General features: G+C 34.8%; 2 protein-coding genes across 2 annotated transcripts; both read left to right on the forward strand.

Moving 5' to 3' along the window:
- The first annotated feature begins 280 nt into the window (after positions 1-280).
- LOC112749694 (respiratory burst oxidase homolog protein A) lies at positions 281-8,475 on the forward strand. The gene is made up of 14 exons (XM_025798041.3): positions 281-1,750; positions 1,920-2,079; positions 2,314-2,362; positions 4,094-4,207; positions 4,960-5,382; positions 5,545-5,931; positions 6,021-6,116; positions 6,295-6,410; positions 6,516-6,683; positions 6,794-6,953; positions 7,130-7,327; positions 7,427-7,555; positions 7,656-7,734; positions 7,818-8,475. Exons 1-14 carry the CDS (start codon positions 1,159-1,161, stop codon positions 7,925-7,927), a joined length of 2,781 nt encoding a protein of 926 aa, XP_025653826.1. The 5' UTR covers positions 281-1,158; the 3' UTR covers positions 7,928-8,475.
- A 1,449-nt stretch (positions 8,476-9,924) lies between these two features.
- LOC112746908 (late embryogenesis abundant protein At1g64065-like) lies at positions 9,925-10,560 on the forward strand. The gene has a single exon (XM_025795023.3). The coding sequence runs from the start codon at positions 9,925-9,927 to the stop codon at positions 10,558-10,560; it is 636 nt and encodes a 211-aa protein (XP_025650808.1).
- Positions 10,561-13,107: the final 2,547 nt, after the last annotated feature.

Genomic DNA, 13,107 nt, shown 5'->3' on the forward strand with positions numbered 1-13,107 from the left:
TCTTTTATATCAGCAGCATAAATTGTCATTAAAAATAGAGGTGATTGAGCTAATATTGTACACAAAATTAAATTCGAAAAAATAAAAAATAATAATTTTAATAATATATGAATATTTAAAAGGACAAGCAGAAGAGAAGAAAAGTTAAAACAAGTGAAGGAGACAGGCGTGAGTGGAGTTTACTCGGTGATCCCTGCCGTCGACATCGGTGACTCTCGAATTGTGGGCCCCACCACCCCCACACAGTCATTAACAATTTAACATATACATATACTCATCATATACATGCAAATTTCTTTTCTGACCCCGCCACTCTCTCATCTGCCACCTATCTACGCCACGCCACGCCACACCACACCACCACCACCACACAACCCTTCCTTTCTTTCTGTCTTCCCGTTCATACTATCACTACCATTCCAGTTTCACTTCATTCCTATTTCTCCTATATGTACATGTACATTAATTAGTACGTATATATATATAAAGCCACGCACCCGTTTAATGATATACTATTAATATAGTATAAGATTATAATTTATTAATTAATAACTAACGCTATTCTCATTTCCTTTTCCTTTTTCTCACAAAAAAAAGAAAAGAAGAAAGAAGAACGCTGTTCCCCACCACGAATCTTTGCTCTCCATCCCAACTCCAATTAATTATCATCACGTCCTCCTAACCTATACATATATAACTAGCTCCTCATTAATTATACTCATTGCCTTTCATTCATTCAGCTGCTAAACCAAAGCAATTCTTATTGAGCTTGTCCTTTTCTGGATGAACAATGCATCTATAACTCTTTCTAGCTAATTTCTATCTACATCGAACTCATTACGCGTTCGTGTCTCTTTCCCATAGATTCTCAATACCCTTCACCTCTGTAATTTCCACCTAAGGCCCTAATTAAACTCCATCATCCCCCTGACCCCCTCAAATATATATAGGTATATACTCCTTCAACCAACCGCGCACGTTAGCAACGCGCGCCGAATCGCGTTATATAGCAAACTCACATACATAAGCTACATTCCTTTTTTTCTTTTTTTGTTTTTTTGTTTTTGGTTCTGTATTAAAATAAAAAAGAAAATAAATGCTAGTAGTATAAAGGAGTAAAAAGATTATTAAAAAACTTACTAGTTGTTGCGCTGATCAATGAGTGGCCTTCCGAAGCACGAACGCCGATGGGCGTCAGACACAGTTCCAGAGAAAGTAACAGTTAGCAGCGGGACCTCGCCGGGAACAGAATACAGTTCCTTCGCCGATGATGAGTATGTTGAGGTTACTCTCGATCTTCAAGACGATAACACCATCGTTCTCCGCGGCGTCGAGCCGGTCACAGTCCTCAACATCGACGACGCCGCAGCCACAAGTAGTGGATACGCGACTCCGGCATCCTCCGTCAGATCGCCGACGGGAAGGAGGAGTCCTTCCAATAGGCTGCGGCAGTTCTCTCAGGAGCTGAAGGCCGAGGCGTTTGCTAGAGCGAGGCAGTTCTCGCAAGAGCTGCGGCGGTTTTCATGGAGCCACGGCGGCGGGTGCGAGGCAGCGTTGGCCGCTCGAGATCTCAGGAAGCAACGCGCTCAGCTTGATCGAACTCGCTCCGGCGCTGGCAGAGCGCTCCGTGGACTCAGATTCATCAGCAGTAAATCCAATGGCGTGGATGCCTGGAACGAGGTGAGGAGCAATTTTGATAAGCTCGCCAAGGACGGTTTTCTCCACCGCACCGATTTTGCGCAATGCATAGGTCCGTTTCTGTTTTTCAAACCTCAATTTTACATTATTGCATTTTGCATGTGCATTTTGTAGTTTCTATTCGTCTAATCCACTTGCTATTTGTCCATTTTTATCGCGCTTATATGTTAGTTAGAACTTGTAACTACTTGACATGCCAATTTCCTTCTTCTCTTGTGAAGGGATGAAAGATTCCAAGGAGTTCGCGCTAGAACTGTTCGATGCTCTGAGTCGTAGACGAAGACTGAAGGTTGAAAAGATTAGCAGAGACGACCTATTCGAGTTCTGGTCCCAAATTACTGATCAAAGTTTTGATTCGCGGCTCCAGCTCTTCTTCGACATGTAATCATTGATTGATTAATTATTATTTATTATTATTATCTTAAAGTTAGTTTAATTAGTTATTTAAATTCTTCCATTCCTTTCTTATCTAGTGTAGTATATAAGATATGTAAGCCAGCTAGCCACTATGTATTTCTTATTATTATCATTGTCCTTGCCTACCTCTATATTTATTTTTCCCATTCATTCTGTATAACTGTATTCATTGTCTAATTTAAATTTATTCATTTTCAGTGTGGACAAGAATGAAGACGGTAGAATCGCAGAAGAAGAAGTGAAGGAGGTATGGTCGTCGATCAATTTTCTCTCGTATTTTATTCGAGCATAAAATTGTTTAATTTGTACGTTACAAAAATTGATTTATTAAATATAAGAGTAGCAAATGTATATGATTAAAAAATAATAATTTTGTCAAATAAATAAGAATAATATATATATATTTTTAATGAGGATAAAGATAGTTCAAGTTTGCCATAGTCAGCCACTAAGATAGATACATAGAAGTTTGTTATGAAGATTTATGAATAAATTTTATCAATTGGAAGTGTTTTATAAAAAATTTATTCATCCCCTTTTCTACAATTTTTTATTGACCCCTTTTTAATCTAACATGCCTAATTAGAATAAATATGAAGTTTCATATTAGATAATAATTTAACAAACAAACACTTAAATTAGTCTAACAAATTTTAAATAAGATATTTTAGTCTCAAATAAATGTTTATTACTTTTAAAGTCTTTAAAAATTATTTCTATCAAATAAATTAACTTTTTTATTTATTTTGAATAAGATTTTTAATATACATATTAGATAAATAAATTCTTAATAAATTTTATTATAAGATAGTTAATTTCATAAAAACATCATTACAAAATAAATTAATCTCCTGAAAAAATCAATGTATTTCGAAATCTTCTAGAACAGTAAATATTGATATTTGCTGAGGACCAATTCTTTTATAAAAATTTAAGTTTTTTACTTTAACTAATTTAATTAAAATCGGAGCAGGGTATTGGGCATAAAAGCGCTTGTTTTCGCTTACTTCATAAGCTTTCCTTCGTGTTCCAAGGGTGTCCACTTTAGTTCAAAAAATCAACGGTAGTCAGTAGACAGGATTGAGTGAACCTTAATTTATACAGGTTCTAAAACTAATTAGTAATTACTAATATTGAGTATTCCCACTCGGGACGTTATCCAATTCCCATGTTCTAAAGCATAATATTAGCTATTATTAGTTGGTACACATTCCAGAATCAATGAACTAGGTCTTACTTTTCCAGCTTTGGTCATACAGATTGCACTTTCATTATTATCTTATTTTACCAAATTCTTGAAATTTATCATGGGGACGTCTTTCAGTGGGGTTGGTGGGGGCAAAGTCGTCATTTTAGGGATATACATATTGTCCTGATATAACATCTACGTAATGACATAATGTTGAGAGTCATACTCGTACCGTCAAAATTTTTTTTTCTCAACCCAATAATTCAAATGCTTGTGGAAGAAAATAATATTTATTTCTGTCCATAAATTTTGCACTTATTTCTTATTTTTCTTATTGATTTTTTTCTGAAAGCGAACTTATGAATAAATTAATACGAATAAATATATTAAATTTATCTAAATTTCAAATCTCTTGACTTACAAAATATTTTAATGATTGATGCATCACTATTTATTTATTTATCTATGCTTTGAATAGATAATTTTAAAGGAGTCTTGGCTTTATATCTTTTACATTTATATACTTATTACTGGTCAATGTTTCGAAAGAATAAATTTGATTGGATGATAATATATTATTTTTTTTAAATGAAGTAAACATAAGTGAACCTTTCCTGAAAAAGAAAAACTTAAGTCTACCATTATCTTCATTTGTACAGATATGAAAAAAACCAAGTTACCCTGAAAAAAAGGGGTTAAACTACGTATATAGGTAACACCATTGTGAGTTTTTTTATTAATAACTACTAAACTTATGTTACACGGTTTTTATGTCTCATTTCCTTCCAGATAATCGAGTTAAGCGCTTCAGCAAATAAGTTATCCAGACTGAAGGAGCAGGCCGAAGAATATGCAGCTCTTATAATGGAAGAGTTAGACCCTGAAAGACTTGGCTACATCGAGGTGATAATATACTCTTCATAACGATATGAGTTTATTACACATGCGTGTATATATATAACTCTTTTTCAAATAAAGAGTAAGTTATCTTTTATAATAAATTTAATAGTTATTGGATGAAATTAATTATGTCATCAAAATAATTAATATTAACTCTAAATTTAACTTAAATTTTGACAATCAAACTAATTAATTATAATAAAATGACTTGAACTTCATACTTATAAAATCATACCATTCTTATATCAACTCCATTAATAATTATAGAATTCACTCTTATTCAATAAACATTTTATTTACTTTTTTATTTTAAATTTAAAATTTTACCTTTTGATTTTTTTTATTCTTTTTAGCATTTTAGTTTTTTTTTTTTTTTTTTTTGTATTGTTAGATCTAATTAATATATATAGTTTTAAGAAAAATTATAAAATAAAATCTCTTTTGTAATTTTTATAATTTACAAAAAAAATATATTATATTTAATTAATTTAATTAATTGTCAAAATTTAAGTTAAATTAAAAATTAATGCTAACCAAGATGACATAAGATTTTTTCCCTGTGGTCATATATAGAACATCGATTTCGTGTATTTATATTCTTGCTAAATGATATTTTATATGAATTACGGAAGCCCATACCAACATTAATCATCACATGCGGAAATAATGCTGCATTATTCTCTTCCTCTAATTAGGAAATTATTGTCCTTTTAATGATAATAATGCCTCATGCCCAAACTACTTGGCATTCACAGCTATGGCAATTGGAGACCCTTCTTTTACAAAAAGACACGTACCTAAGCTACAGCCAAGCCTTAAGCTACACAAGTCAAGCTTTGAGTCAGAACCTCCACGGGCTAAGGATGAGAAGTCCGATACGTAGGATGAGCCGCAGGTTGCTCTACTATTTGCAAGAAAATTGGAAGAGACTTTGGGTTTTAACATTGTGGATTGCCACAATGACTGGGCTCTTCACGTGGAAGTTCATTCAGTACAAGCAGAAAGATGCTTTTCATATCATGGGTTACTGTCTACTCACGGCCAAAGGCGCGGCTGAGACTCTAAAGTTAAACATGGCACTGATACTCTTGCCCGTATGCAGAAACACTATAACCTGGCTCAGGTCCACTAAGCTGGCTTACGTTGTACCTTTTGATGATAACATCAACTTTCATAAGGTACACACCAAATTAACATCAACATCTCTGAATTATGTTCATTTAAACATGACATTACTATACACTATGTGTACATTAGCATGAGACATCATAACATATTAGGAAAATGAAAATCGGAAGTACGTACATATATATATAATGTATGGTTATGGATGCTTACAGACTATTGCTGCGGGCATAGTGATTGGTATTATACTTCATGCTGGTGATCACCTTGCTTGTGATTTTCCAAGACTCGTAAATACGACAGATGCTCTTTATGACAAGTATTTGCATGGCGTATTTGGCAAACATAAACCAAGTTACGGAGACCTTGTTAAAGGGCCCGAGGGTGTGACTGGAATTCTGATGGTGATTTTTATGGCAATAGCGTTTACACTTGCAACAAAACTGTTTAGGAGAAATCTTATTAAGCTACCTAAACCATTTAATAGACTCACTGGCTTCAATGCTTTCTGGTATTCACACCACCTCTTTGTCATTGTCTATGTTCTGCTCATCATCCATGGTGTAAAGCTTTACCTCGTGACCAAATGGTACCATCAAACGGTATATAACTTCTCCTATCTGATTTCAATTATTTGGGACCATGCATTGCTAGTTTCTGTTTAGTTACTCGATGAATTCTTCTGTTTCAGACATGGATGTATCTTGCAGTTCCGGTTTTACTTTATGCTGGAGAAAGAACACTCAGATTCTTCCGTTCTGGCCTCTACACAGTCCATCTAAAAAAGGTGAGCAGATAAGAGTTTATTTATACAAATTTAGTTTTTTTTTTTTCACTTTCTTACCAGTTTTGCTTACAAGCCCTTGCGTGCATCCAAAATGACAAAATCATAGATTAGAACCTACAGTTGAATTAAAAAAAAATCCAACTTACGGGTCTTCTCTTGGTACTTTGGATAATATTAGGTTGCCATTTATCCTGGAAATGTTCTCACATTACAAATGTCAAAGCCACCTCAATTTCGTTACAAGAGCGGACAGTACATGTTTGTGCAATGTCCCGCTGTCTCTCCTTTTGAGTGGTAAGATGCTATTTTAGTTGTTCATTTGTTCCACATTAGTTCTAGTAAACTCCATAAGCGTCATGAAATTTCTGACCATCGAATTGAACAATGTATGTGTGACAGGCATCCCTTTTCTATTACCTCCGCCCCTGACGATGACTATCTGAGTGTTCACATTCGGCAACTGGGTGATTGGACACAGGAGCTTAAAAGGGTATTCTCTGAGGCCTGTGAGCCTCCCGTAGCAGGGAAAAGTGGACTTCTCAGGGCAGATGAAACAACCAAGAAAAGGTACCTGACAACATGATTGACCTACTCTGTTTGTTTATCTTCTTACTTATATAGAACAAACATTTATGCTCGATTTCTTCCATGTTTCTTGTTCTTAATATTTGATACAGTCTACCCAAGCTGAAGATAGACGGACCTTACGGTGCGCCAGCACAAGACTATAGAAAATATGATGTCCTATTACTTGTCGGTCTTGGAATAGGAGCAACTCCTTTTATCAGCATTTTGAAAGATCTGCTCAACAGCATTGTCAAAATGGAGGAGCTGGCGGTGAGTCTTTGTGGAACAGAGTTTCAAAAATATTCATTATAGAGTATTCTTTTAGAATTATAGATCCTCTTCTTAGATATATATAACAGTTTGACAATCTGACCCTTACCAAAAAGGGCTTCATGGACGTGTAATATGATGGAAATAATAGCCATGATGATTGCAACTACATACAGGATTCAGTGTCTGATTCAAGTAGAGGTTCAGAACATAGTGCTGTGAATACAGACCCGGCATCTCTAAATAAGATTTCTCCAAAGCGGAAGAAAACACTCAAGACTACCAACGCTTATTTCTACTGGGTAACAAGAGAGCAAGGCTCTTTCGATTGGTTTAAAGGGGTCATGAATGAAGTTGCCGATCTAGACCAAAGGGTAGGGTACTAATTGTTTACTTCTCAAAATATTAGTTCTTAGTATTCCTTTGCCCTGATGCTAAATCAAAAAGTGCAAGTATCTAATTATGGACTTCAGGGTGTCATCGAGATGCACAACTACTTGACCAGCGTATACGAGGAAGGCGATGCCAGATCCGCCCTCATCACCATGGTGCAGGCCCTCAACCATGCAAAAAATGGAGTCGATATTGTTTCAGGGACAAGGGTGAGCTCTCGAATTCTGCAATTTATTTACCCTGTTATGCATTTTGTCTTCTTAAGAATTATAATATTGACAATTTATTGGTTCTTTGAATTACTATCAGGTGCGAACTCATTTTGCCAGGCCAAACTGGAAGAAAGTCTTCTCTAAAATATGTTCAAAGCACAGTAATGGACGAATAGGTCAGTCAATCTCCACCGAGCATACGTTTTTAGATTTTGCTTTCATGGTGTGCTGACATCGTGTGTGTCCACGTTAATATCAGGGGTATTTTATTGTGGTGCACCTGTGTTGGCAAAAGAACTAAGCAAACTCTGCTTTGAGTTCAACCAGAAAGGCACAACGAAATTTGAATTCCACAAGGAGCATTTCTAAGGAATTTGGAAGGACCTTTCCTATCTCTACCAAGAGTCAACACTTTAGCAACTTCTCGTCACCAATTTTAAAATTAGGTTCGATAAGATATACACGTGTATAGATAGATCATGTTGTGAAGCATCTAGCATTGTACATAGCGGCATTGCATGATGCATGTGGCGGCTGCCCAATGGGATTTGTGCGCGGGCACTGGCAACGGTGTGTTACAGCTAAGCTGAATAGGTTGGTTTACCTGATCTAAGTTCTCACTTCTTGGAGGGTATATTGTTGGCTGATACATTCAATATAGTATATAGTATATAGACAGTTTTGAAAATGATAGTACGTAGTGGATGTAGTTAGGACTGCGAAAGGGGGAGACTAAACTCCTCATCTTCCTAAGAGTGGGTTCCAGAATCTTTCTAGAATATTGATGTTGAAATTTGATTTCTTTCACGTCTTTGTTATACAAATATACTGTAAATGAGACTAGTATAGTGTTTGCTTTTTCCTTTGCCAAAGTGGCGCCAGTGGTGAACATAAATTAAACGAAACAAATTAGCTGATGCATGTATTTCCATCTGGTCATTGCCTATACCCTACCAATCATTAAAAAAAAAAGAAATAAGTAGACTATTGTTTTTACAGTAATTTTCATTGGTTACTTGCACCTATTTAACACGTCATGTATGTATCACCTCCGCTGAACCGTGCATTACAAAAACATAGGGACAAAGCTAAAATTTCATGTCAGGGGATTAAATATCGGTTCATGTTAGGCGTGATCAAAGATATGTTAAAGAACCCAAGATAGAACTACATAAATTCCATTTTGTTTTGGAAAAAAGGTGAAATATTGAAATAGGTATATGGAAAAATAATCAAGTAAACTCTCAAACATTTTGGAAAAAGAATTCTCTGATTTAGATGGCGAAAGACCCTGTCAAGTCTCAAGCTTTCTCCAACTTCGCCTAACGCTCCAACCAGAGTAATGGTCTGTGCTTTCTGTTATGGATACTACATGATACAAAATTCTTAATTACTGGTTTAATAATTAATAATTTTCAGAAGATTGACATTTAGATAGCAGAATATTTGCTGTTGTAGTTTGTGGCCATCTTTTTACTTCATATATTCTTAGGATGACAGCAATTGCAATTTTTGTGAGATCGAGTTGTCGTGCCCATAAAATAGTTTTATACTGAAAAAGTTACAATGCAAAAAACTAAATTCATTAGTTTTTTGTTTCTTAAAACAGGGTTACTATAAAATTGACAGCGAAGCCGGCGCAGTGAAGGAACACGATTCCTTCCCAGCATAACGCCATGAAGCTAAGGCTTGCCATATGGAGCTTCGGTCAATTTGGTTGAACAGCTTGTGTTATGCTGCCTCCAAAAGTTAGCTAATCTATTCGCTGGAAAGAATAAAATGGAAACAAAAAGCATGCAGCTAAGATGATGAAACTTACAGCTTACAACTGATGAGAAGTGACAAGTAATATTTGTGATCGTTGTAAGATAATTTCAATTTTTGAATTCAGCTATAATTTAAAGTTAGACTACTCATACGAAAATGTATTTATGTGAAAATAATAATTAAAAATTATTTGATGATTTGACATACTAAATATTTTAGCGTAACATATATCCACATTTTAACTATCATCTCATAAAAAGAAACTCAACCTTATTAATTGCATTTCCCACGATGCTATTCAAATTCAAGCTGAAAGAGATGGTAAAAGAATGCACTCATGAATTAATACACGAATGCGATGTGATAAATATATAGTGATTCCACTACCCTTTCATTTATTATAAATTATAACGTAACATGGGAGAAGCCAATGCAAGAGCCTTTTTCATAGTTATAGACTTATAGTCTATTCACCTTTCAATTACTAAATACCTGAAACTCCTAAACAACAACTTGATCAGCTTCTGTAACTGACAAGTAACAACGAACCCAAACAACATTACAACTCTATCGACAACAACTCTGTTTTTAATCATAGAATGGCTCAACAAGATGTTCATCATCATCATCAACAGAAAAATAAGCATTCAAGAATAGATCAAGAGACAGCATTGTACTACAAGGCCACACACCAACAAAGAAGCAGCAGCAAATGCTTCGTGTTCGTTTTGGCTGCCTTTGTGTTCCTCTGTGCAGTTCTGTTGGTTTTCGCATCCATAGTCCGTTTCAGAAACCCACGGGTCAAACTCACGTCAGTTACGTTGACTCAAATCCGTTTAATTAACCCTACTTCTTCATTGCCTTCCTTGTTCAACGCCACCCTCCTCACCCATCTCACCATCACGAATCCCAACTACGGTGGCTTCAGTTACGAGAATGGCGAGGTGAGTGTGGTCTACGGCGGCTTAAGAATCGGTGACATAGCACGCGTACACAGCGACACAGTGAAGGCAAGAAAAAGCAAAGAAATGAATGTTACCATGCAAGTGAGGTCTCCTAATAATGTAACACTGCTTTCTGGGAATCATTCAGGGACGTTGAATCTCACAAGTTATGCAAGATTCAATGGCACTGTTCGATTGCTTAAGATCATCAAGAAAAGAAACACCATAGAAATGGCTTGCGTTATCAATCTCAACTTCACCTCTCACCAAATTAAGGCGATCCATTGTTAATTAATTAATAATAATCTTTGTTTCTCTGATCTAATTGCGTTCTTTTTTTATTTATTATTATTTTAAAGTGAATTATATCCATCTCTCAAATAAGGAATAAATTATCCTTTATCATATATAAAGTAATGCTACATATTTAAGTCTTTTTTTTGTTAATGAAATACAATTAAATTGGTCTCATATCAACAAAAATTAGCTATGAATAGCAATATTTTAAATTTTATTATTTAACTTTGTTAAACTTAATTCATAAAAAAATTTAGATATGTAATATTACTCATATCTAATAGCTATTAGATAAAATTAATTATATCATCATAATTAATATTAACTCTTAATTTAATTTGAGTTTTGACAATCAAATTAATTAAGTATAATATTTTTTTTTTTAAATTATAAGAGTTACATGAGAGCTCTTATTTTATAATTCTAATTTTTTTTAAAACCACACATGTATTGATGAGATCTAACAATATGTACAAAGGGAAAACAAGAAAATTGAAAAACTAAAAAGAACTAAGGGAAAAAAAACCAAAAATCTGAATTTGTTTTTTCAGGCAAAACTAATTCAGCTTTTTAGAGACTGTCAAACCATCTCGTAATAATTGCTCCAAAATTCTATCTTAGAGACACTTTGATTTTGATCATAACTGATGGTTCTGATTGAATTAGAGAAGGGGTTAAATCAAGTTTGTTTAAAATTAACTTTTTAAGTTTTATTTTTGAAGAAGTAGAAATTACAGAATATTTTTTTGTTTTGTCTCATGTGCAGAATAAAAAAAGAGAAGAGAAGAAGAGAAAGAGACCAGCATGTATCTTGGTTCAGATTCTAAGTGCAATGAATCCTACGTCCAGTTTCTACCACAAACTATGGTAGAATTTTTACTATAATCCACTGATTACATTCATCAATACTATTGAATTACTCCTTAATTCAACTAGTATCTACCTCTAAACTTTCTTCACCAAAGCTTAGCAACCCAAAGTGCTGTCCCAACTTGGAAGGGGAATCTACACAGATTCAAACTCACCAAGTACTAACCCAACTTTGCAAGGAGAACTAATCCTAGTTCAACAACTCAAATACACAGAACTTCAGTGGCTTTTACATGCATCACTTTTGCCTTTTCTCTCTTGGCTTTTTCACTCACATATTCAGCCTTTTCTCAATACACAAGATGACACAAGATAGCCAAAACAAAGAAAATCAGAAATTAAGCACTGGTAGAAGAAAAAGAATTCAGCTCAAGTGTGAATAGATGATACTCTGAATTTTCTCTCTTTTTCTTTCTCTCAAATGCTGGAGTGAGACTTCTTATATGTCTTCAGCTTGTCCTTCAATTTTGCCTCTTCCATTTTTTGTACTAGCTACCCGTTAGAGCTATCTCTGCTGGCATGCAGTCCTTTTTCATTTTGCTCCACTAACTCTGCTGGTTGAGGAACCCGTCCACCACTTCTTCTGTCCTTGGTTTTGCTTTCTTCCTTGGCATGCACTACCTTTTTGTTTTGCTCCATTACCCCTGTTATCCGAGGAGCTGCACTGCTGCTTCTACTCTTTGCAAGTTTGTGTTTTGCTCACCTATGATCTGAATGTTACTTTACTGATGTTCTTGGAGTAGTGAGACTGTCCTTGTTGTGTTGTTTATTTCTTTTTTTTCTTCCAGCTGTCCTGCTTTGTTCATGTTGTAGACAGCTGCCCTTTTTCTTTTATCAAATGCATAGCCTTTTATTTTGCTGAACTGTGCTATGTTAAAATGCTTTGGGCTTGTGCATTAGCTTGAAGCACCAAGGGAATTGGAATAAACCAGCTACATTGTTTGGCTGTGAAATGAGTAATGGGCCTGCAACAATAAAACACACATTAAACAATATTGGACTTTTAACCTAACCAATATTTGTCATCATTTGTTTGCCCAAAATCAAACTAAACTCAACAATCTCCCCCTTGATGACAAACATGATAAGAGAGGATAATTGAAATTAAACAAAAATTTAAATGAGTTGAGAGCACTTCCCTTTGATGACCATCCGAAATGTGTAGTACTCCCCCTCAATGTTAGCAGTTCTCTCCCCCCTTAATCATGGCTTACATCTTCAACTGGATAAAACTTAAAACAGCCAAGACCAATTTTTTCAAGCAATATATCACAGTAATAGTGACTCTAAACACAAAGCAATTAACACCAACTATAACACACAGTACATGGCAAATTAAAGTTAATCATAGTAATAAGCATCAAGCATCATTGTCCTTAACCTAAGCCAATGCTAACATTTCTTTTCTTTTCTCCCCCTTTTGTCATCAAGGAGGAAAAGAAAAAAACCTGCACAAAATTTGTCAGTAGCTAATGCAGACAGTATATAAGTATCAAAAAATTTAAGGGTGTTACAGTCATCCAACAAAATAACAGTAGTTTGTAAAAAAAAAAGAACAATTAAAGGCATAGATGAGATAGGATGTTCTTGGCATCAGAGTCTAAATCCGTGAAGGCTTCATCATCATCCTCCTCATTGTCAGTGGTTGTGATGCCAGCTTCTATGTCCTCC

The sequence above is a fragment of the Arachis hypogaea genome, chromosome 15 (assembly GCF_003086295.3).
Source record: "Arachis hypogaea cultivar Tifrunner chromosome 15, arahy.Tifrunner.gnm2.J5K5, whole genome shotgun sequence".
In the NCBI taxonomy this organism is placed as follows: domain Eukaryota; kingdom Viridiplantae; phylum Streptophyta; class Magnoliopsida; order Fabales; family Fabaceae; genus Arachis; species Arachis hypogaea.